Raw genomic sequence first — 25,517 nt, forward strand, 5'->3', positions numbered from 1 at the left:
TCAGAGGAGAAAACCAGGGGGAGGGACTTTGTTGCAGCCGCAACATTGAGAACGCACAGGTCTTTTTCGCAAATGTTGCAGGTTGTTGGCAGGAGTGTAGCGATTTTCTGAGGGTGAATCCACTTTTCCCGATTCCCCGGAAATCGCTACAATGAAGCGATTTTAGTGCTAGTGTTGCAGGAGTGTTGCAGATTGTGTCCGACGTCATGAGGAACATCAAATTTGTAGCGTTTACCATTTGTAAGACTTCTGGTACTTTTAACTTGTGCGGAATGGACCTCAGATTTTCTTTGGAGAACCTCTAGAGCAGGGGTAGTCAAACTGAGGCCCTCCAGATGTCCATGGACTACAATTCCCATGAGCCCCTGCCAGCGAATGCTTAATATTTGTCACTGCCTGCAGAGCTGCTGCCAGTCAGAGCTGACAATACTAAAGCCGGGCAAACCAAGAGGCTGACTCTGCCTAATGCTGGCAGGGGCTCGTGGGAATTGTAGTCCATGGACATCTGGAGGGCCGCAGTTTGACTACCCCTGCTCTAGAGAAATATGGTTTTCATTGTAAAACAGCCACTGGAAATGCCCTTCTGTACATGCCTGTCCAGCAAGAATGTGCTGTGTGGATGGGGTTGTGTAGAGGCTGTTGTCCATCAGTCTTTATGCACACAGGCGCTGCAAGATATTCCGCAAAACGACATATAGATTTAATTCCCAAAGGCTACAGGAAGCCGTTCTTAGAATCGTGCTTGCAGGTGTCCTTCTAAGAGAGGCTGCACTTTCCAGCTTTATCGAGCGTTTCCTGTCCTTTAGATGTTTGTTGCAAGTGCAGCACTAACTGGGTTTTCACTTCCTTTCTCCAAGCCTTTTATTATTGATGGGTTCAAGTTTGATCTTCGGATTTATGTGCTGGTGACAACATGTGACCCACTGCGGATATTTATTTATAAAGAAGGTCTGGCACGCTTTGCAACATCCGCTTACTCGGAGCCGTCAGTCAGCAACTTGGTGAGCAAATCCTGGTGTCAAACTGTAGAAGTCTAAAAGTGTTCAGGCCACATCTGTCCTCAAACAGCCCATGTGGGAACTTCTGGCACCGCAACTTTGGTGAAAGCCTATGCCATGGGAAGTGGTACCTGCGGGAAAAAAGGACTCTTTGTTGTCTGGGACTCAGCACAGCATTCTTTAGGAGAGACTGCATCAATCCCAGCATGAAGGCAGAGGCCAGAGTGGTACAGAATGATGCGCAGCTCAAAACTTCAACATCACTGTAATTTGTATTTTACCGACTTTGTGTCTTTTGCCCTTAGTGCCAAAACAGCAGCAAACTTTGTCTACAGAAGCCCAGTTCAAAAGTTACAAGTGAATGCATGTACAGTCTGTATATGGTATACACCTGCGCTCTTCTTAATACATGTGCTGAAAAATTCTCATGTTACACTCAGTGCGCACACAGCTGAACAGATGATATAAAGCCCACATTTACCAAATAGTAGTTTCCCATTTTGTTTGCCAAAGACAAAGGACTGTTTCTTACAAACAGCTTTATACCTATTTGTGGTAACGTGGGCAGGGCTAGCGTTTAAACCTGATGTATTTGATCTGTTGAGTTATTTTTAAAGCAGTTGATACTCACCAGATCAGAAGCCACATGTGGCTATCTGACATGCCACCTATGGCTCTTCTGAGCTCTGCTTCCCATGTTCAATAGAAGCAGGCAAGGCCATTATCCAGTTGGAGGTTCCCACCGTCTCCTTGTGGTCTGTGACTGCAAACAGAAGAGCGCATCAAGGAAGCACAAAACGCCCATCTCACATATGATGCAAGGTGCTTGTGTTGTTCTCCCCACAAAGACAAGGGCTTCCTAAGGTGTAGAGGAGCCAGGGCAGAACACACGATTAGATGTATAAAATCGGACACTGCAGCCAGTTCGCTGTTCAACTGGCTCGGGCTCCTTTCCTTTGTTCTCAGAGACTCCCCCCCCCCCAGCTAATAGTCCCCAGCCTTGCTATGAAGTAGTGAGCCTCACTAGGAAGAGAGCCAGCATGGTGTAGCAGTTCGAAGCAGTGGACTCTAATCTGTAGAACTGGGTTTGAGTTCCCACTTCTCCACATGAAACCTGCTGGATAACCAGCACAGTTCTCACAGAGCTCTCAGCACCACATAATTTACAAGGTGCCTGTTGTGGGGAGAGGCAGGGAAGGCGATGGGTATAAGCCCCATTGAGACTCCTTAGGGTAAAGAAAAGTGGGGTATAGAATCCAACTATTATAATATTATTATTAAGAGGAGTAGATGCCACTCTGGAGAGCTGGGTTTTCTCCTCCACATGACGCCTGTTTGGTGGCCTTTGTCTGTTTTCTCTGAGCTCTCTCAGCCCCACCTATCTCACAAGGTCCCTGGTATGGGGAAAGGGGAAGAAGGTGATTGGGAGCCACACTGAGACTCCTTAAGGTAGAAAAAAGTGGGGTATAAAATTAAATCTTCTGGCTTTGCTTTATTTTGATTCTGTGCACCTGTGTTTTATGAAGCATCAGTACAACTTGCATAGCCTTTATAGCCCTTTCAATAAAATCAGAGTCCAGTCGCACCTTTAAGACCAACAAAGATTTATTCAGGGCATGAAAAGATTTATTCAAGTGCTTGCACTCGACAGCTCACGCCTTGAATGAATCTTTGTTGGTCTTAAAGATGCTCCTGGACTCTGATTTTATTGTGCTGCTTCAGAGCAACACGGCTACTCATTTGAATATATCCCTTTCATATCTGTGGTTCTCATGTTGCTGGTATAATTTGTTCTGAGTGAGTGCAGAAGAGAAGCAAAGGACTCCTGCTAGATCTGAGAACACTGTGAAGGCGACCCAGTTCCTTTGCACACTCTCCATTAGGGTATCAGTGTCTTTTAGTCTGACCTTCTCCACTCCCCCCCCCCCCCCAATTCCGAAGGAAGGAGGAACAGAAGGGAGACCGAAATCTCTCTAGCCTCATAACCTGCTTGTTTGTTTAATTATTTACAGGACAACGTCTGCATGCACCTGACTAATTATTCAATTAACAAGCACAGCGCTAATTTTGTACGAGACGACGATTCGGGTAGCAAGAGGTACAGAATGTTTTCCAAAATAATCACAGCTGGGGGGACGCTGGTGGGCCTGTTGTTGTGAATCTTTATGGCCGTTTCATACGTGGTTAGGAAACATGTCGCCAAATTCAGCCGGCTCATGGTGTCTTCTCCATCATTAGGTGAAATAAATCATTTAAAAAGCTCAGATGAGTAACAGCAGGGGACCTGGAGCAGGCGAGAGAAGCCTGGATTTATCCCCCCCTAAAGGAAATACAAATGAATTTGTTGCAAATGGAATTGCTGGATTGCAGCCCTCTGTTTTTATTGTTTTTGGTGGGCATAATTAGCCAGCTCTCTAAATCTTGCATGGAACGGTCAGTTCAATCTAATTATTGTCATTTCAGTCGTCTGTCCCCCCCCCTCCCCTGCTCTCTTTGGCTTTATTTCTTGTTGTCTCTGCTGTTGATCACCAGCACCTTATTCATTTGCTGGTCTTCTGCAGTTTTCTGCCCACTGCAGCAAAAGCTTGGCTTACCCTTAATGTTTTTTCCTTAGCAATAGCAATCTTTCCCAGTGAGAGGATCAAATATCTACAACTCTAAGCTGCAGTGGCTGCAGTGGTACTCTTCTATCCAAAACATGGTCTGCATTGGTAGATCAATAAACATGTCAGAGGAGTCACAAGAACAGATGTTCCTGGGCCAAGAGACCCCCATCAATGCTCTCCGATATTTCCGCTCGCCCACTGTCAGATTACTCTCTGTCTTTGCAATTAGATGTGTTATTGGACCCCATCCTAGGGAAAAGAGAGAGAGAGATCACTTTGACGTTCAGATTTCGTATCTCTGTATGAGAACGAGGCAGTCACTTTTTGCATAGAACTATTTCCGTCTCCGTTTGGGATTTAGGGAATTAATTTTTACCGCGGGTGATGGTCTGGTCTATACGACCAGCAGAATGGAATGACAGAGTGTAGAAGTGGCAGGATGGGTTTCTACCACTTCGGCCTGCAGATGAGAAACTATTTCTAAGGTTCCCTTATACTAATCATCTCTTCTAGGTAGAAAACGAGCAGTGTATTTGAAAGGCAAGGATAAAATCTTTCTCATCATGCATTATTTAACAGAATTACACCAGGGAGCAATAAAAATGTAGTACCCCCAACTGCAGTTTGAAATAGTACTGCCTATTCCACCCACTCAGAATTCTGCCACCTAAAAGAGAGCCAGCTTGGTGTAGTGGTTAGTAGCGCGGCCTTCTAATCTGGCAAGCCGGGTTTGATTCCCCGCTCCCCCACATGCAACCAGCTGGATGATCTTGGGCTTGCCACAGCACTGAGAAAGCTGTTCTGACTGAGCAGGAATATCAGGGCTCTCTCAGCCTCACCTACCTCAAAAGCCGCTTGGAGACTCCTTCGGGTAGAGAAAAGCGGCATATAAGAACCAACTCTTCTTTTTCAGTAATATCAGGGCTCTCTCAGCCTCACCTCCCTCACAGGGTGCCTGTTGTGGGGAGAGGAAAGGGAAGGTGAATGGAAGCTGCTTTGAGATTCCTTCGGGTAGATAAAAGCGGCATATAAGAACCGACTCATCTTCTTCTAATTCTGCACAAGTCTGGACCAAAACTCAGAAAAAGAATTCGCTCTCACTCTATGCATTGTATCCTTATTCTCCTATTTAAAAAAAAATGCTTGCTTTACATTAGCCCCCATTCCCAGGGGGTTAGCCAAGCTCCTTGATGCCTCCCTGTGGTTGACATTAACAATTTGTTCTGGGGAACCTGTAGGCAACATGCTTGAGATCATGACAACTACTTCCACCTGGAGGATTGTTCTAGCTCTCAAAGTGGAGTGGGCATTTTCAGAGCATTCACAAAACGTTATGCAGCAGCTTTTATTCTTTCATGATTTCTGCCCGCTTGTTCCAGCGTTTCCCAGATCTGTTTTGCTTCAGTCTTTCTGGAAAGATCCGAATCAAAGCTGGTTTGCCCATAGTGTGGACAGGCAAGTGCTGATTCTGAACTTTCTCACCAAAACCGGTTGCCGTTTCTCCGGCATAACCCCTTGTGTCTCCTATGCCCCCTGTGTCCTCAACACCAGCCTAATTTTATTTATTTTTATGTATTTCTTTTAATTTGGTAGTAGGTATATCTCTATTACCAAATTACCAAATTAAAATAAATACATAAAAATAAATAAAATCAGGCATGCTGCTGGGGGGTAAAATGGTAATGACTGGGGAAGGCACTGGCAAACCACCCTGTATTGAGTCTGCCAAGAAAACGCTAGAGGGCGTCACCCCAAGGGTCAGACATGACCCGGTGCTTGCACAGGGGATACCTCTACCTTTATATCACTATAGTGTTATAATGCTATAACAATTTACCGACAAAAAAAACCCCCACTGGTAGTGGGGGTAGGGTGAAACAGCAGGCACAAAGAGGTACCACAAAGAATGCCCCCATGTGGATCTGTTGTTGAGAGCATGACAGGGAGAGCATTTTCCCCATGTGGAAGCAGCCCCTGCAAATCGGTTCTCTTATTTAACCCCCCCCCCTCTTTCATCTCCCTTTTTGTGTAGGCGCCATGTGGACCCTTAAAGAGCTGCAAAAGAGAGTTATTTTGCCACCCTTTCTTTCCCCATGGTTTTAGCTTTTACGGAAGTTCCAGTGAATTTTAGTGACTAAATATGGCCCCAAGGACTGGTAGCTATTCCAGATCTGTTTATGGGAAATGGAATGATATGCTAGTGTACACATGGTTTTCGTTTATGAATGCTCTTAAGTTTTAAAAATGGGCTTAAAAGTCGGCATAAAAGTGCAAATTCTTCAACTAGAGTCTCTCTCTCTCTTTCTCCCTTTTCCCCTCCCCACCTTTTTTAAGGAAGCTCTCCACCTTTAATAAGCACATGGCAGAAAATGGCTATGAAACAGGACCGATCTGGAAGGACATTGAAGAGGTGGTGGTCAAAACTCTGATATCAGCCTATCCGATCATCAAGCATAACTATCTCACCTGTTTCCCCAACCACACCATGGGAAGTGCTTGCTTTGAGATCTTGGGGTTTGATGTTTTACTGGATCGCAAACTCAAACCATGGTTGCTTGAGGTATGTTTTGCTACGAAGCAGATGGTCCCAATCTTGGGTTCAGTTTCAGGAGGGTAGCTGTGTAGAAGAGCTAAATTCCAGTCCAGCTACAGTAGAAGAGCTAAATTCCAGCCCAATAGCATCTTAGAGACCAATCAGATTTTGGGGGGTATGTGTCTTCTGTTCAAAACCAGTCCCCTCCCCTCCTCTTTCTTTCTACCCTTCTGTGGTTGTTTTGTTTTCCTCAAAAATATAGCCCTGTGGCAACTCTTCCAGTCATGCGGTTGGCCAGCAGAGGGTGTTAGACTACAGGGAATGGTGCTCTGTATGTGTGTGTGTTTGTGTGTGTGTGTTTGTGTGTGTATCCTCAAACAGAGTCTTGTATATTGGAAGATTCAATTGGGAGGGTAGTCAATTGGCTGCATAAATAAATCTCTTGTGAAGATTAGGAAGAGGAACATTGCCAAGCTGCATATCTGTAATGATTTATCTAATTCATCTTTCTGTCTTGGGAGAGCGCCAGATTCCACAGAGAAGTTCATACGTGGGCCCCGGTGGTAATACTCATCCAGTGTTGATGGTCTTTGATATTTGCTAATCAGAGCAGCAGTATGTCCCTTTTCCGGAAGTAAAGATTGTACTTCGGACTGCTGCTCTATCTAGGCCTCATATAATTCTAGCTGTTTATTAATTTCCTGCGCTGATGAGTTTCAAATTTATTTATTTACCCTTGTTTATACCCTGTTTTTCTCTCCAGTGGGGGATCCCAAGCAGCTTGTGTTGTTTTTCTGTCCACCATTTTCTGCTCACAACAACCTTGTGAGGTGAGTTAGGCAGACAGACAGGGATGGGCCAAAGATAAGGTCACTCAGTAAACTTCCATGGCAGACCAGGGATTCAAACCTGGGTCTCCCAGATCCTAATCTGACACTCACTGCTCCACCACATTGGATGGAGATTGTTCATGTACTGTATGAACCCCCCCCCCTTTAACCTTAAGTCTATCCACTGTCAGTTGTTCTCATTTTAAAATCTGTCTTGTACGGAAGGATCAGAGAGATATCAGAAATAAAACCAATCAAATATTTGTTACAATTCTCAATTTAAGGTTTATTATGCATTATTTTCACCTAATAAGAAATTCAGAAAGTGCAAAAAAACTCCCATCAAAATATTACAATTATTATAACTACAAACATACATTTTATAACTATAAGAGCATCCATTCTGATATATATTCCAACATTAAAAGAAAGAGATGACAAACGATAATTTAGCTCTCCTCCTTAGATCACTTCTTTTATCCCACTTGGTTGTACTTTAATAGTAAATATTCCCAGTGGTTTTAATACAGTTCAGTGCAGTGTATCATTCTTCAGCCATTATATAAGATTTTCTTTACATAACCAAAGGTCCTTTTTTTAAAAACTTACCTCTTGTTTCCATATATAAAGGACAAATGCATTAGTTGTTATTTCAGTAAGCAACTATGTGTGTGTTCAGTTTTCATACCACATGTTAAGCCAGCTGCAAAAATCTTGGATTTGTAATAGTTTGTCTCTGAAAAATATTTTGTCCAAATACGTTCTTGGTCACAGACTTCTGTAGGCAATGTAACATTATTTAAGTACTAGTGGGACTATAGATTCTATCTGTTTCGCCATGGTACCTTGGGGCATGCAAACATTCTGGTTTTTGGCACACAAAATGGAACGTAAAATTGCACTTTGTTCCGAACAGCAAAATCTAATAATAAAATTGGATTTTGTGCCTTAAGGGAGGGCGGTATATAAATGTAACAAATAAACAAACAAACAGATATCTAGATAGTTAATATTACTGCTAAAAACAACAACAATAAATAACAAGATTGAAAGCCCAGAACAGCACAATAGTTAAGAAACTTTGAGTTTCTTGACCTAGGCAGTACCAAACAGGAAGTTTTTCAAGCTTTGAATACTGGGGAATTTGAAGAAAAATGGAGTACAATAGTCAAAAATAGGTGTATGTACACCTATTATATATGTTATACACAAAGTTGTCGATTGTTTTGGAATTATGCCCTGAATGTTCCAGCAAATGAGAGCACAGCTTTCAACATTGGAAGCTTTAAAAAACGGGTTTCAGCATATTTCTCCTGTTTGTATAATACGTCTGGGATTCCAAAACTTTTCTTTCCCCAGCCCTTATATTCGAAATGTCAACGAATGCCAACATGCCACATTTCTGTTATTGCAGGTGAATCATTCCCCGAGCTTCAGTACAGATTCATGGCTCGACAAAGAAGTGAAAGACCAGCTCCTTTATGACACTCTCGTTCTGATAAACTTGGGAGCCTTTGATAAGCGGAAAGCGTTGGAAGAAGAGAAGCGGCGGGGAAAAGAGAGACTCCTCAAGCAGGGACGCAATAGAGAATCAAGGTATGAGCGTTTCTCGGGACTGTGCACAAAGCGGAATGGATCTGCATGTCTTTCTTTTTTAGTCTTCATCTTCGCAGAACATCGTACTCTATTCAGTATCCCTCTGTCTCACAAATGCGTTAAGAGATTTAATTCCCAGAAATGGCAGAATTAGTAAATGCAACCAACTCAATAGCTGGCAATTTAGACCAGAGTTCAATAACGCAACGTGGCTGCCAAAAAAACAGTCAGGCAAGCGTCCAGTGCCCCTCCCATTCATAATGTCTCTAGTGTAACCTATCCATATCCTGGTATCACAACATGGAAGCTGTGTCTCTATATTATTTCATCTTGCTCTGGCCTTCATAAGCTTATTACTGTATCAGAGTATAGAAAAAGCACACACATTTAAAAACAGACAACTTTAAGCGTCCCCTCTCCCCTCCAAAACGATGCAAATTAAAATGAATTAGTTAATATACACAGAGGGGAAAAGACACACTTCACAGCCATGGGAATGTGATCACTGCAGCTCTTCAGCGTGCTTCATTTTGGTTTAGTCTTGCCCTCCTCTCTGTTTTTCTCCTGCATATGTCCTTTCCTCTCTCAACAAATCTAGATTGGCATTTATCTTCTAAAATATAGCCACATTTGTGCGACTGTGATTTATAATTCTATGCACACTCCCCCAACATACCAATATACATTTGTAGAATATACTGAAAAATGCTCGGTGGGAATCCTTAAGCTATGACTGGGAAGTAGCAAGGTTTTGGTTTCCAGAAGCGGTCCGAAAGGTTTTAGTGGCAGCACAAACAGCCAGGCTCAGCTTGTGTATCGGCCGTTCTGATTTTTCTAGGCACTGTAAAAGAGCTTCCGAGCTTTTAGCAAAGATAAGGAATAAAACAAGACAAAACCCATCACCTGTAAGTGGGAGCAACTAGTTTGCTGAAAGGAACCCAGTGGTGCAGCAACATGCATGCAATTAATCTTGCATTTAAGCACAAGTCAATTTTAAAATGCCCAAATGTTTTTACTGGTTGTGTAGTTCTTCTTTATCCATTGTTTCAGTCGGGTTTCTTCGGCAGTTTGAAGTGGTATCAAGAAAATGAAAGGAACAAAAAATGAATTTTGCACAAACAAAAGATCTGGATCCAGCCAGGTTTTTTGCTGGTGTCAAAGGAAAGGTGCTCCTTTGGCCACCAAAAAGGTTATGTCAGGGATCATGGGACGCACATGTCAAAAGCCATGTGAGACCAGGGCCTGTAGCAAGAAGTGGACTTGGGTGAGACTGAGTACAAAGGCTGTCTGGATCTAACCTACAGTGTACGGAAGCTCTTTCCACTTACGGTTTTCTAGATGTTAGTTATGTCCTCAAGTCTCCACTCAAATGTAAGTAGAGCTTGCAGGAAGCCAAAGGAGAGCCAGAGCAGGGGATTCTTCCACGGGCTTTTGGCAGCTTTTTTCTGTGCATATCATCTTATCAGGCCATTGAGCAGAAGCAAGGAGGCTGGGTTCCTGTACTGCAGGAGACCCATCAACAGGGGGTCCTTTTCCTTCAGTCTATAGGAAGACAGGGAGGAGAGAGCAGAACTGCACAGTATGAACTCTGATTCACTTTCAGATATTCCGTGTTATTAAAATAAGCAAATAAGTACGCAAAGCGAAGGTGAGTAGTCCTTCTGCCTTTGACCTTCATTTCCCTGCGTGCAAAACGAAAAGAGGTCTCATTTCAGAGTCCAAAATGGCAGCATTAAATGGAAAAAATGGAAAGATGTCCCACTGTGGACATTTTCTCAGGGGTCATTAACAGTTTTACTCGGGTGATTTTACCAGGGCTGAGGAATACAAGAACTGCCAAGCGGCTTGGCTCAAGCAAGCGGAGAAATACGAGGAGAAACACATTGGAGGCTATCGCCGAATTTATCCTTCTTCCAATTCGGACAAATATGATAAGTTTTTCCAACACCACAATTCGCTCTTCCAAGATACGGCAGCTTCCAGAGCACGTGAAGAGTATGCCAGGTAAAGAAGAGCCTGTTAGGTTTGATGCAACAAAAAACCCCCACAAAGGCTTCATTTAGTCCCATTTATAGTTTTAGCCCTAGGCCCTGACACCGCTGCTAAAGAATAGTTCACTCCCTCTTTCTCTGGTGTGCAAAGCAGTCTTTAGAGCCAGAACAGACATGGCAAAGATCATGGATCTCCACCAGTCTGAAGATAATAAATGGTGTGCATGCTCAGCTGTTCTCCAGATTAGGGCCGATTGGGAAGGGAAGAGGGGATTTAACCCTGCAAGCCCCACACTCCATTTCACTAATTGAAACCGGGTCCCCCATGCCTCTGTAAGTTGTTTTAAAGGAAGGAAAGATTCTTCCTTTGAAAAACTGACTTGCAAGTCCAACTATTGCGTCTTTGCTGTTGTTTTTGCTTTAATATCTTTGTTTAGAGAGAAGTATGGCTCGAGTAGGTATTTCCATGACTGCACAACGGCATTTCTCAGTCTCACGGCCATTTCCCAGAATGCTACCTTGCTTGAAGCCCAGCAGATTCCAGACGGTTCCTCCTTAATGCCTCCTGGCAGTTTCTGAGGTTTTATCCCCCAGGAAGACTTTGTGTCTGTTGGGGGGGGGGCGTTACTGGTAGGCAAATTAAGGTGATCTTGTTGTTGCCGCCAAGTCACTTAAACTGCACATTGTACAATGCCAATAATCTCCACTGTTCAGCTTAATGAACAGCCAATACGATATCTACAAGATGCATCACGCATTAGGAAAAGGTAGACCATTTGCTCCTTTGTTTCAGAGGCTCCAGCCAGGAGCCCTTCCAGACTCCTCTCTCTCTACACACAGTAATTTTGTTGTTGCGGTGGATCAGGCCCCTGCACGTTCACTGGCACGGTCCAAATCAGAGGTCCGACCCCCCCGTAGCCACTATTCCGTTTTAAAAGATCTGATCACAGATCTCTAAGGGTCTCATCTGTTTTGAACGTGTGAAGCATATCTTGGCGCTGCATGTTACGAATGCTGATAATGAGGGAAGGAATTTGGAAGGAGCACGTCGAAAGAGTGTTCCTGCCAGTTCAGGCTTCTCTCTTTGCCATAGCAGCTGATTTATAAAGCCAATGAAAGCCACACCTTTCAGAAACAACTTTCAAATCCAGTTACAACAGCAGTTAGCCTAGAGAGAGCAATGGCTTTTCTACAAAAGATCAATGTGGCTACCAAAGCGTTAAGATTAAAGTGTCAAAATAATGCAACACGTGGTAGTGGCAAGGGCCGTCAAGTTGTAGCTCACTTATGGCAACCCTGTAGGTCAGGGGTAGTCAAACTGCGGCCCTCCAGATGTCCATGGACTACAATTCCCAGAAGCCCCTGCCAGCGAATGCTGGAGAATGCTGGCAGGGGCTTCTGGGAATTGTAGTCCATGGACATCTGGAGGGCCGCAGTTTGACTACCCCTGCTGTAGGTTTTTAAGGCAAGAGATCTTCAGAGGTGGTTTTCCTTGGCCTGTCTCTGCACAGTAACCCTGGACTTCTTTGGAGGTCTTCCATCCAAGTATTAAGCAGGGTAACCCTGCTTGGCTTGTGAGATCAGACAAGATGGGACTAGCCTGGGCCATCTGGGGAATACAATGTACGATAATATTTTTTTAAAGTGAAATTTAAAAGTGTGGCTCAATATCCTTAAATTTTCTACATTACTTTTAAGGGGCCAGAAGAAACATGACCAAGTTTTCTCAGCAACAGGACCAGGTGTAGACATTCCAATAAAATATTAAATGGTACACACATGAATGGTGGAGGTCTGAGAGATGGATGGCCCCCTTGCTTGTGATCTCATAGAATCATAGAATCATAGAGTTGGAAGAGACCTCCTGGGTCATCTAGTCCAACCCCCTGCACTATGCAGGACACTCACATCCCTATCGCTCATCCATTGTTACCTGCCACCCCCTTGAACTTTCACAGAACCAGCCTCTCCGTCAGATGGCTATCCAGCCTCTGTTTAAAAATTTCCAAAGATGGGGGACCCACCACCTCCCGAGGAAGCCTGTTCCCCTGAGAAACCGCTCTAACTGTCAGGAACTTCTTCCTGATGTTTAGACGGAATTTCTTTTGAATTAATTTCATCCCATTCGTTCTGGTCTGTCCCTCCAGGGCAAGAGAGAACAACTCTGCTCCATCCTCTATATGGCACCCTTTTAAATACTTGAAGATGGTTGTCACATCCCCTCTCAGTCATCTTCTCTCCAGGCTAACCAGACCAAGCTCCCCCAACCTTTCCTCATACGTCTTGGTCTCCAAACCCCGCAGCATCTTTGTTGCCCTCCTCTGGACACGCTCCAGTCTGAACAATCTATGGACTGCCCAGGATGAGGAGGCACTGGGCATACTTCATCTCCCCAACCCATATTGCTTGCTGTCAGGAGGAAAGCTGGCCTTCCTTCTGGGTGGCACAAATATGGCAGGTATCCATTGCCCTGATGATCCATTCTACCGTCGGCCAGGATTTGGGAGGAAGGCAAGCCCGCCATGACTCTTACCCTGGACCCAGCACTACATTTCTGGAGATAACAATTGCAGCAAACCCTGCATGTCCCTTCCATTACTCACTCTCACTCCCTCCAGGGACGAACAGCGTGTGTTTTACTTGGTCAATATATAGATGCAGTGGAAACGAAATGCGAACTAATGTAGAAGACGTGGGTAGCCATGTCAGTCTATCTGCAGCAGTAGAAAAGAGCAAGAATCCAGTAGTACCCCACAGAGGAACAAAATCTGCGTTGAACTATGATTTTTGTCAAGTCTGAAGACGTGAGCAGTCTCACAAAAGCTCATACCTGCCACAGTTTTTGTTAGTCTTTAAGTGCTCTTGGACTCTCTTTCCTACTGCAACTAATGTTTGACACGGAAGACACTGTTTCAAGGGTCAGATCTCCATGCCCAAAATAGCCTACAACCCGCTTGCAGAGGCTTTGTGACCCACTTTTGGGCCTGACCCACAGGTTGAGAAGCGCTGCCCCAGGCAAGCACCTCATGGTCAGCCCTTTCCTGGGAACCCATGGGAGGTTTAAGGCAGGGGTAGTCAAACTGCGGCCCTCCAGATGTCCATGGACTACAATTCCCAGGAGCCCCTGCCAGCGAATGCTGGACATCTGGAGGGCCGCAGTTTGACTACCCCTGGTTTAAGGGGATTCACGCCTTCAAATAGGGTTGGTGGGAAGCCTCTTCCCGATCTGTCCTAAGCTCTTCTGTTCTCTCTCAACAACAGGCAGCAGCTTCAAGAGTTACGCCTCAAGCAGGAACAAAAAGTGGTTGTGGCAAGAGAAAAGAAGGTGGAACTGCAGGGAGAGTCCGGTGGTGAAAAGATCAAGGTTTTCAAGCAAAAGATGGTATCCAGAACAACACCGGTGCGAGCCTGTGCCAAGGTAGGAAGGAAATGGAGACATTTTCCCTGGTCATTATTTTCCCCACTGCTCTGTCAGGTAGAAATACCAAAGGAAATGGAAACACCTCTTGGATTCCTCATGGATAAATCAAAGGCAGGGAACAAAACCTCCTCAGATTAAGTACTTGCTTCCCTGGGCACAGTTCTGCTCAGAAGTCAGTTGAACTTAATCAATGCTTAGCCCATACAATCCAAACACTTTTGACTCCTTATGCTGGTTCTTGACAATGATCTGCAGCAATTTCCTGCTTCTAACATGATTTGTTTTATTTATCGTAGAATCATAGAATCATAGAGTTGGAAGGGGCCACACAGGCCATCTAGTCCAACCCCTGCTCAACGCAGGATCAGCCCTAAGCATCCTAAAGCATCCAAGAAAAGTGTGTATCCAACCTTTGCTTGAAGACTGCCAGTGAGGGGGAGCTCACCACCTCCTTAGGCAGCCTATTCCACTGCTGACTGTGATTTTTTCCTGATATCTAGCCTATATTGTTGTACTTGAAGTTTAAACCCAATACTGCGTGTCCTCTCCTCTGCAGCCAATGGAAACAGCATCCTGCCCTCCTCCAAATGACAACCTTTCAAATACTTAAAGAGGGCTATCATGTCCTCTCTCAACCTCCTTTTCTCCAGGCTGAACATTCCCAAGTCCCTCAACCTATCTTCATAGCGCTTGGTCCCTTGGCCCCAGATCGTATTTATCATATTCTGTTTTTCTTCTGAGTAACTCATTGTGGTTCACAAAAAGGCTGTCAGATTGTATCCTCCCAGCAACCATGTAAAGTGGGGGCTGGCTGGGAGGAACAGTCACTTGCTTAAAGGCAGCCATTGTATTTCATGGCTCAACAGTGGTTTGCTGTCACTTTTGAAGGTCTCTGGGACCTCATCTATACATAGAAAACGAAAAAGGGAAGGGAAAAGAACAAGCCCAACCTGTAAAACAAACTTGGAACCAAAAAGGCTCAGAAATACAAACATGATTATTATAAAAAATATATTAAATATGCATTTTATTGCACAGTGCTAAACAAGGACAATGAGAAACAATAGATTAAAATCACAGTAGAAAATATGCAAAAACACTTTGAGCAGCACGTACAGTGCCAAAAAAATATGCCCCGGGAACCAAAGCAACCTGATGTGTTTCAATCCAATTGGATCTTCTTCAGAGGTTGAGGACAGTGGCTTGCAAATGTGTTCTCACACTACTCAGTGTTTGTCCTGCTTCATCACATGATAACCTGGAGCTAAGTGAGGGGGTGGGGGGATTGGCACCATTTGATTCTCACAACATGCCTACCAGGTGCGAAATATTTTTTATTGTGACACAAACAGTACTCAAGACAAGAAAACAGAAATCATGACTGTGCATAAGTATTCGTCTCCCAAAGGCAATACCTTGTCCAGCCACCTTTTGCTGCAGTTACAGCTGCAAGACTTTTGGGGGTATGCTTCTATCAGCTTAGCACATCTAGCCCCTGGGGTTTTCACCCGTTCCTCGAGACAAAACTGCTCCAATTTCCTAAAAGTTGAGGGGTAGCATTGTTGTACAGCAATCTTCAAGTCACACCACAGATTGTCAACTGGATTGAGGTCTGGGCTTGGACTAGACTGTTTTAGGCTCGGTTCCCACAGGCTGCCAGAGACGCTGCGTCTGTCACCGAGCACCACGCAGATCTCATCTGTACCAACACTGGCATCAGCTGCAAGACAGAAAAATCAAATCTAAATGTATATTGGAAGGAAGAGAAAATGAAGGGTTTACTATGCTGGCATGGAATCTCTCTTCCTCATTTTTCAAATGCTGCATGGATATCTGACTCAATCATCTCAGAGATCTACCTTGCTTTCTTGTGCTCATTTGTATTAGTATTAATGATGATATTTTGTTCACAAAATGGTCTTAATATCCTTACCCATGCAGAGGTGTTCTGGTGTTTTTTATGATAAGTAATATTGTTCATGTAGCACAATTTTATCCGTACAAAAGAAAATTGGAAATTTCTGAGCATATAAATCTCTAGCTCAGAATCTATTCCTTTTTATAGCTTCTCCTGTTGCTGTACCACAATATGGGCAGATGCCATTTTGGAAATGAATATGCCATATAAAAATAGAACTTTTCACTTCTGGAAAATTGCTCAGGTCACTAAAGCAAGAAAATTAAAATATTATTCAAATATTGTGGGGCAGCTACATAGAACAATTCTTGATGTCCCTACTAGAATATGCCTTCCTTTACAATTTCCTCCACATCATCTATACAAGCACTATATGGATTTTTAAAAATGAAACTGAAATGTTATTATTCTGCTAATGTGACATTTCTGACAAAATTCTGTGAGGTCCTGCTCAACTTGGGCAACTAACAAGTTGAGCTAATGCTCTTGCAGTTGCAGTTTCACCTTCCTTTAATGTTATTGTTGTTACTGTTATTATGTAAATGTTGTTATCGTTGTTGTTAACACTTTACTGTTACTTGAATGATGTTACCTGTACTATTTTGTTGTTTCCTGTAAACTGCCCTGAGCCTTTGGGGAGGGCGGTATAGAAATACAATAAATAAACAAATAAATAAATAACCAACCAACCAACCAAACAAACAAACAAACAAACAAACAAACAAACAAACAAACATTATTCCCTTTAAATGGCTCCAGTGTAGCTTTAGTCATATATTTAGGGTCATTGTCCTGCTGGAATGTGTTCCAGTCTCAAATCTCTGACAGACTGAAACAGGTTTCTTCAAGAATTTATATATATATAACACATTTTCCTCAAGAATATATTATTTATATTTATATTTATATTTATATTTATATTTATATTTATATTTATATTTATATTTATATTTATATTTATATTTATATTTATATTTATATTTATATTTATATTTATATTTATATTTATATTTATATTTATATTTATATTTATATTTATATTTATATTTATATTTATATTTATATTTATATTTATATTTATATTTATATTCCACCGCTCACGAATGTCTCGCGGCGGTTTACAGAAATCAATAAAAGCACAATAAAGTCCCCTAACAACACTCCTTAAAACAAAAATATAACAATATAAACAAGATGGTGAACAATAAAAATATCAAACCTTCCCCTCAATCCCCTCAAATCCTTAGCCTCAACAACTAGTATATTTATTTTTATTTATTTATTTTTGAGATTTTAACCTGCCCCTCTCCAAAATTTCTCTACATTTAGTGCCGACAAATTTTCCTCCAATCCTGACCAGTTGTCCTGTTCCTGCTGAGGAAAAACATCTCCACAGAAAATGCTTTCTCTAGAAACCTCTAACAGAAACATAAACGAGTTCTCCTCATTTAACACTTTGCTTACAGCAAGTTTCTCATTTGCATCCAATTTACAGTTCTTAAAATAATCCAAGACGGGCTGACGGGTATTTTGAAAATTTAATGCAGTCGAATAGTATACGGGCCAGAGTATCTGGCATTCTCCATCCATGAAAGCACAATCTTTCCTCAAAGGTGGTTTGTAAGAATCAACCTTTCACTCCATTTGAGGGGAAGATGTTAAATCGTGCCATAAGGTAGACCCGTTTAGTTGATGGATTATCTAATGTTTGTAAATATGGGAGCATACATTTGTATTTTGGCAACGCACCCCAATACCACAGAGAGCATACCCTTGTAGTTGCTGAGGCTAAGGATTGAGCATGCAGACCCTCCAACCTCTGAATTATTTGCTTCTTGACTCTATGTTCCTGCTGGGTAACCAGAAAGGAAATATCTAGCCCCATATGTTGTAATTTCTGAAGGACCATTTTATTAAATTTACAGTCTTGTTTGTATTTTTATTTTATTAGAAGCATTGATACCCGGCCATTTCTCAAGGAGGTCTTTGGAGGCTTTAAGATCCTTTTATTTTCTTGGGCATTTAATAGAGTCTAAGCAACAGGCATTTCCTAGGGTTTGAACTGGTATTGCATTGGACTGCATTGTTGTTTTTCATTCAGAATGTTCTGAACTGCTAGGGGAAAAGCAGGGTATACATAATTAAATTAATAACATAACCTAATAAACATCTGAAGGCAAATGCAGTGAAGAAGATAAAAGGGGTACTAAATATATAACTGGGACAGTTCAGTTAGGGGGATAGGTTATTTTTAATTTTGCTACTCAAACCCAATAGGTCACAGGAGTGGAAGAAGGGAGAAAGTAAGAAAGGGAGCGAGGGAGGGAGGTGATAGGAAGGTTATTTGGCTAATGGATGTACAGAAATGGGGGAGGGGAGTATTCCAAGGAGTGGGGGGAAGGACATGAGGAGAAAGAGGGAGAAAAACTCAACAAGATGACTCTGAGCAAGGCACTGGCAGCCCCTACTGGGTGCCAGCATGCTGCTTGACCTTATAATCATAGAATCATAGAGTTGGAAGGGACCTCCTGGGTCATCTAGTCCAACCCCCTGCACTATGCAGGACACTCACAACCCTATCGTTCATCCACTGTAACCTGCCACCCCCTTGAGCCTTCCCAGAATCAGCCTCTCCATCAGATGGCTGTCCAGCCTCTGTTTAAAAATTTCCAAAGGTGGAGAACCCACCACCTCCTGAGGAAGCCTGTTCCACTGAGGACCGCTCTAAATGTCAGAAACTTCTGGATGTTGGGACGGAATTTCTTTTGAATTAATTTCATCCCATTCGTACTGGTCCTTCCCTCTGGGGCAAGACAGAACAACTCTGTTCCATCCTCTACATGGCAGCCTTTAAAATACTTGAAGATGGTTATCAGATCCCCTCTCAGTCGTCTCCTCTCTTAGGGCATCACTGATTCTGTTAGATATTATGGGTTAGTTAAAATTTTAATTATAATGGTTATTGATGGCATCTCCTGGCATCTAATAAACATTGACTGATTCTGGAAGCCCATGTGTATCTCACCCTTGATATTGGAACTCAATGGTGTTTTGCAATTCTTTCCCCTCTCCACTCAGGTTTGTCCGGAGTCTGAGCCTGGGACTGCTGCTCTGCTTCAGAATTTCTTATATGAGCAGGACCCTAAGAAGGAAGCAGTTTGTGTTGATCCAAATGTCTTCCATCCAGAGGGCCCTGGGTCAAACATCTGTCCAGAAATACCACAGAAACATCCTGTGAGGCCTTATAGCTCCGTGCCTGACCTGACCAGGGAGAACTCATCCAGTACTACAGAGCAATGTAACTCCAACCCAGAACTGGGCAACACCATTACCAGTCATCACTCTGCAACAAATGTGAGCATTATATCAGTAAAGTAACAAAACTGTCTTGCATCTCAAATCTCAGTTCTACACCAGGCAAGAAACTCAAAACTAGGGGTGTTCATTCGGTTTCGCAAAACTTTTCAAGAAGCCTGAATAAATGATGATTTGGATTTTTTCTGAGTTTTTTAGCCTGGCTGTGATCCTCTAGTTTGATTCAGGACCCGAATAAAACAATCTGAATCTACTTGGTTTTTGGTTTGGGTTCCTGAATCACTGCTCCCCCAAACAGCTGATCCACAGGGAAAAGCCTCTCTGGAGATCAGCTGTTTGTAGAGCTGGGTGGGGGGTGGCGGATCAAACCAGCCCTGCAGAGCCGGACAAACAGGTGATCCTCTGGAAAGAAACCTCTCTGCGGGGTCAGCTTTTTGTCCAGCAGTGATTCGGGAAAAATTCAACTTTCCCGAATCAAGCTGATCCCGAATCCCAGGACTAATAGTGGGATTCAGGATATGTATCCGGGTCAAGTCTGAAAAATAGTGATTTTTTTCCTTTGCACTTCCCTACTCCACACCAGTCCTTTGCCCAGTGTTTCGCAAAAGCCTTTGGCCACAGGCTTTCTTGGTTTGGTACAATGCTATTTAGACAAAATGGGTTGGATCTATACTAAATATTTTGCTAACACAAGGCCCTTTTGTTACCCAAAATGGATCCCTCACAGGGAATTATAGGGAATTGTGAATACTGCAAGAGGCTGGGAAATGCAAAATCTTTCTTCTAATTTTTGCAGGGTCCTTCCCCTGGGAGAAACCGTTCTTAAGTAATGCCAACAATCAAGGGGATTCATTTAGGGAAAATATCTGGATACATTCAAAATTCACACACAAGCAAAAGCATGCATGCACTAAATTCTACAGGGGGAAATGTTAGCTAAATAGGGGAATATTGCTCCTGAGTGAGTCCAAGAAGCAAATTCATGGGATTGATGACATTGGAGGTGGAATTACACCAGATATGGGGAAGTCATGCACACACACACACACACACAAACACCCACACACACACACAGAGCAGAGCTCAGGTTCTGATAGATAAAGCATTTGAGATTCCCGGGCCAGCCCACAGACCAGCCCATAGGGAAGTATGATGCAATGTAAGTGATTGATGATTTGTTATGGGTGAATCTTATAGGGTGGTTGGCATGTGAGGTCACTAGAGTAGAAGGTATGGTGTTGTGCCATGTTAGACTATCAGGCTGAACAATACCTTGGTGTAGGATCTTCTCAATGCTCCTGTATTGTTTAATCAGGAAGGACTCTGAGGGGAGTGCAATAGGAAACATTAAGCAAGAGAAATGCAACTAGACAGGAATTGCACTGAACAAATAGAGAAGTTTCCGTTAGTTCCTGGAGGGATATACCTTTCCCATTGATAGTCTGATGGTTTTTGGTGGGGAGGGTATGTTTTCAGAGGCTTGCAACAGGAAAAGGAAATTGTTGGAGATTACAATCCCCTCTTATGTTAGTGGAAAATTTAGGCAGGATCCAACCTGCCATCCAAATAGAAATCCGGGTGATCATTATCACAGAGGAAAGAGGTTCATATTTTTTGCGTGTGTCCTAGGCACTGACCTTTTGGGTTACCCAAATATTAGGACCTGTCTGAATATAGCAATATGGTACAGTGGTGGCAGCCTCTGTGTCCTAAACACAGATAGGAAACCTGATTGGTTTGCTTATGTCCATAAGTGGGTTTCAGTTTGAGATCAGATTGTCTTAACTGGATCAGCCCCTGGGTCTCTGACAGATGAGTTACTGGAAAGATTGTCCAGGTGAGCAACAGGGACTCTCATATATTTACCTTTTCTCCTTTACCAGCTCCATCCACCAGATGAGTTTCCTAAAATATTTGCAAAAAAACCTTCCAGTCCTCGCAAGCAGCTGCCGGAGACATTTCAGCCTCGTGCTGCAAGTGCAATGGCGGCTGGACGGTCTTGCTGCAGCACCGTGGCGGTTAAAAATATTCAGCTTTTGGGACATGAGCATGGCCAGATACGTGCTACAGAAACCGCAGCCTCTGCACGTTCATCTGTCCAGAGGCTGAGAATGAATTTCTCAGAGAACAACAGTGAAAAAAGAACTATTTTTGTCTCAGAATTCTTTAGCAAGATCAACTTTGCACCAGTGGAGAAACCTCTCACACTTTCACTGCAACACCAGCCTCCTCACCTTCCCAACAGAGCACGTAAGTGCTGATTTCTCGGCTTCCTGGAACCGGAGCATATTGTGTATCTGCCCAAGAGGGCGGACTTGGACCGCTTCCGCATGAGGGATTGGACCACAATCACCGCCTGTTTGCTCATGGGGCTCATTCCCACTTCCTGATGGAATCAGACCCAGTCCAGGGTGGTCCCAGGCCCGGCCCAACTTATGCCCTGAGTTGGCCTGCAGCAAGGGAACATAGATAAATCTGTGTTCCCTTTGTTTGCTGCAGGACGCAACAAGGTGTACGTCAGTGCTGGGCCATGCAAAAGGGAAAACCTGGGCCATCCGGGTGTACTTACCCTTTTTGGCTCTCACACGGCCCTCCAATATTCTCATGCCCTCTGTCATTTTGTTGGTATGTGTGTGATCTGCTTGTGTGCAATCTCATTTCTGTATTACACAGAAAGCGCCCTCCTCCCAAGGGATATTCATCTGAGCAGCAGGAATGCCTCAACTTACAGAAGGCAGGCAAAGTTCCGCAACATCCACATAAACATGCAAAAGCCAGCCTTTCAGCACCACAGCTTGCAGGACCTTTTGGTGATCTCATCGGTCAACCAGCAGTCCAAGAAAATAAATAATCCAGTGTATGGAGATATCTCTGGGCCAGGTAACAGGCAAGGTTGGCTGTCAGTTTATGGTTCTGCAAAGACTTTCTTGAGATCAAATCTCATGACATAAATTTGGACTTACTTACAAGTAGACCTGTTTAGATTTAATCCCTGTGTATTGTGATTGGTAAAACTGTAGAGAAAGGAGGACCTTCAAGCAGGAGAACCTTCCATGTACCGTATTTGCCGGTGTATAAGACGACTGGGCGTATAAGACGACCCCCCAACATTTCCACTCTAAATATAGAGTTTGTTACATTACATTACAGTACTATGGGCCACTATGGGCAGCTATGTCTATCCCAGCTGAAGTGCACCCAGCATATAGGATGACCCCCCCACTTGGAGGCATGTTTTTCAGGGGGAAAAAGTAGTCTTACACACCAGCAAATACTGTAATTGACGATTCAGCCACCTTGCAAGGAGGTGGGGGCACACCACAGACAAGGCATATCCAACGTCCCCCATGGGCACAATAAATTAACCCTTTATTTTTCATAGCAGGCAACAAGTCTATGACTGTGCATGGTATATAGCAAATATCAGAGCAAGTATTAGACCTGTTTTTTCTTTAATTCACTGTGTAGATGTGAAAATGCTCAGTAATAACCAAGAAGTTAAAAAAGAGAGAAATCGCTTGCTTTTGTCTAGAATGGGAGGTGTTGACAGAGACCTGGTAATGGTAAGAAGATTTTGCAAGACGCCAGGTAGGACTATATGTATAGGATTAGATAATGTAGGATTAGAAATCAAGGAAGAGCAGTCAGACAGTTGGCTGGTACCAATGGGAATGCATGGCCATGGTCAAAGCCCATGTAATGCTTCAAGGGAAGTGGTGCTCTAAGGCAGGGGTAGTCAACCTGTGGTCCTCCAGATGTTCATGGACTACAATTCCCATGAATTCTCATGGGAATTGTAGTCCATGAACATCTGGAGGACCACAGGTTGACTACCCCTGCTCTAAGGTCATTATTATCATCACCAAACTCTCCTGGTCGGAGGAGGAAACGTTACCACAATAGTTCACATTTCACACTGGTTGTGTTTTTAAGACCACAAACTAACTTGCAAACAATGGGGGAAAGTTGAAGAAAGCACATGGATTTGGATCCAGCTACCTTTTCCCTAAATCTCATCCAATCACGTTCCATACTAAAGCCCCTGTGTCTAATGCTTTAGTTCCTATGGGCTCTATATTCTCTAGCATAGCTTTTTGGGTGGTCAAATGGGACCTTTTCTTAGGGCATTTCCTCACCCATTAAATGTAGTGAAATGCTTACCTTAAGTAGTCGTTATATTCCAGCCCCTCCATATGACGTCGCCAACATCCAGCATCTGGGCAGTAACCGGTTGGCTACATCCTCCATTTTAAAGCGCTAGTTGGGGAATCACATCAAGTGGATTCCCCAACCTATTTAACACTAGTTGCCAGAGAGCAACCAACAGGCCACCAGCAGAGGGAAGGTACGGAGTCTCAAATGTGTTAAAGGCACCTGCCTCGTCCCACCCTCACCTCCTTCTCCCTTGTTCCTGGGGACAGGAATGTCTTTTTAAAAAGGTCTAACATCCTGAAGCAACGAATAGGCAGACAAGCATCATAAATAATTCCCCCCCCCACACACAAAAAAGTTGTAACACAAAGCATGTTTCTAAAATCCCTCTCCCTCCAAAATCAGAAACGAGATTAATTGTTAAAAGTATCGAGAATCGTGATTCCATAATGGGTGGCATCCAAAAAGCACTATGCATTTATGATTAGATGCATAGGTGTTTAAAGGGAGAACTATGAATTAGCGGCCACCGCAGGCCCTGTAAGACATAGAGAAAGGGGATTGGCTGCCTGGATTGATTGACAGGCGGAAGAGAGTTTTGTGTAAAGTGCATTGCTCTCTTCCGCAGTTTCCACCAGCACTTGTGGAGGGTGAGAAGCATGAAAAGGCGGCTGAGGAAAGTGAGCCAGCAAAAAGTTGAGGAGGGGCTTGGAGGCGCACTACGCCATTCAGCTGGCATATCACTATTTTTGTCATTGTGCGGAAATGTCCTTAATTTTTCACCAGCAGAAAATTGGGCTGGAGCCAACTCAGAGAAGTAAAGGGTTGAGGCACGTCCTCTGAAGAGTGACTAATAACAGAATGAACATTATAGTAAGAGAGAGAACCCCTCATATGGATTCTTTACCCAACTCTTGAGAGATACTCGGCATTGTTTGCTTTTATTTCTCCATGTGGTTTGCCAGAGCAAAGAGCAAGGAATAAATTTAGTGAATAATCAAGAGTCTGTTGGTGATGCCCTGAGCAAAATAGAATTGTTGCCTTTGTTTATCATGTACTCATAATCTCCTTTCCTTCCTTTCCTTCCAGGGTCTGAGTGAATCTTTAGCTCTGGAACCCAAGACATGATGCATTTTTTGAGAACCCATCATCGTTAGAACTGTATCCCTTCCAAATAACAGAATTTCCATGCATCAAATGAAATTTGGCATGTAAAATATGTTCTTTTTTGAACAAAGGGGCCTTGAGATGATGGACATTCTGTTTCCTGAAGAATTATCTGATTGGTGCTGTTGCTGATTTGCCTTCTGAATAATCCTTTTCTGCCCATTCCCATGAAGGATGCTGCTGCATTAAGCCAACTTCAAATACTAGAGAGGTGTTCTTCTGCATTGCTTCCAGTCAGAACTTCCTCAAGACCTGCATCACATGCAATCTTGTTCCATACTTTGAAAACTGAATCCCAGCAGCCAGTCTAGATTTGCATTTGCCCAATTCTTTCCACTGAAAACCAGCTTACTCTGCAAGCAGTTCAGGGGTATTGTCTGGTCTGGATAATATTTGCCAGCTGTTTGTCCACATCTACCCAACTGGTGACATAGAAGAGACCAGATGCCTATGATGCCGTCCCCCCAAGGGGAGTTCTGCAGGAACAGTTTTGAGCAGGCAAACACCTGGAGGGAAAAGGGTTATGTAACTCCTTCTTCTAATGCTCTTCTGCTCTCACTTACAGCTGCTGAGACTTTCACCAACAACTCCTCCCCCAGCCCTGGAAAAATAACCCATCAGGGGACAAAGATTTATTATAGTAAACAGGAAGAGATTGCAACAAACTGACAGTTAATAGAATCTCAATAAAGATGGGAACGATTCAGGCACAGAGAGATTGGGCTTCCCCCACTAGAATAAAACTCTACATCTTTGGATAAAGTATACGGTGTCAGTTATAATAATTTGTTTCGGATCCTGTTCTTTTGCATGCCGTGCCCTTTTCACGGGTCGTGTATCTTTGGTACCAGCCTAATTCCCTCTTCCAACGTTGTCCCCACTTCTATGCTCACATGAAGCTCTTTGGCAGAAGGAGAGGTTGATGAAGCATCGTAAGATCCATCCATGAGCCCCCAATGGCTTGCAAGCCACAGATGGGCAGCTGTGTGA

At 43.4% G+C, this 25,517-nt stretch overlaps 1 protein-coding gene across 5 annotated transcripts in view; it reads left to right on the plus strand.

Moving 5' to 3' along the window:
* TTLL6 (tubulin tyrosine ligase like 6) overlaps window positions 1-25,274 on the plus strand; it is a 38,296-nt gene extending 13,022 nt beyond the window's left edge. For 2 of the 5 annotated variants that reach the window (XM_077315014.1, XM_077315018.1), the window contains 11 exons: window positions 858-1,001; window positions 3,011-3,096; window positions 5,939-6,164; window positions 8,382-8,563; window positions 10,379-10,567; window positions 13,816-13,972; window positions 18,972-19,247; window positions 21,092-21,458; window positions 21,882-22,100; window positions 22,677-22,796; window positions 24,450-25,274. In XM_077315014.1, the coding sequence (XP_077171129.1) occupies window positions 858-1,001; window positions 3,011-3,096; window positions 5,939-6,164; window positions 8,382-8,563; window positions 10,379-10,567; window positions 13,816-13,972; window positions 18,972-19,247; window positions 21,092-21,458; window positions 21,882-22,100; window positions 22,677-22,796; window positions 24,450-24,460 (1,977 nt within the window). In that variant the 3' untranslated portion in view covers window positions 24,461-25,274. The remainder of the gene's footprint in view (window positions 1-857; window positions 1,002-3,010; window positions 3,097-5,938; window positions 6,165-8,381; window positions 8,564-10,378; window positions 10,568-13,815; window positions 13,973-18,971; window positions 19,248-21,091; window positions 21,459-21,881; window positions 22,101-22,676; window positions 22,797-24,449) is intronic. The other 3 variants (XM_077315015.1, XM_077315016.1, XM_077315017.1) reach the window with 3 other exon arrangements.
* The last annotated feature ends 243 nt before the right edge of the window (window positions 25,275-25,517 follow it).

The sequence above is a fragment of the Paroedura picta genome, chromosome 16, assembly GCF_049243985.1.
Source record: "Paroedura picta isolate Pp20150507F chromosome 16, Ppicta_v3.0, whole genome shotgun sequence".
Classification (NCBI taxonomy): Eukaryota; Metazoa; Chordata; class Lepidosauria; order Squamata; family Gekkonidae; genus Paroedura; species Paroedura picta.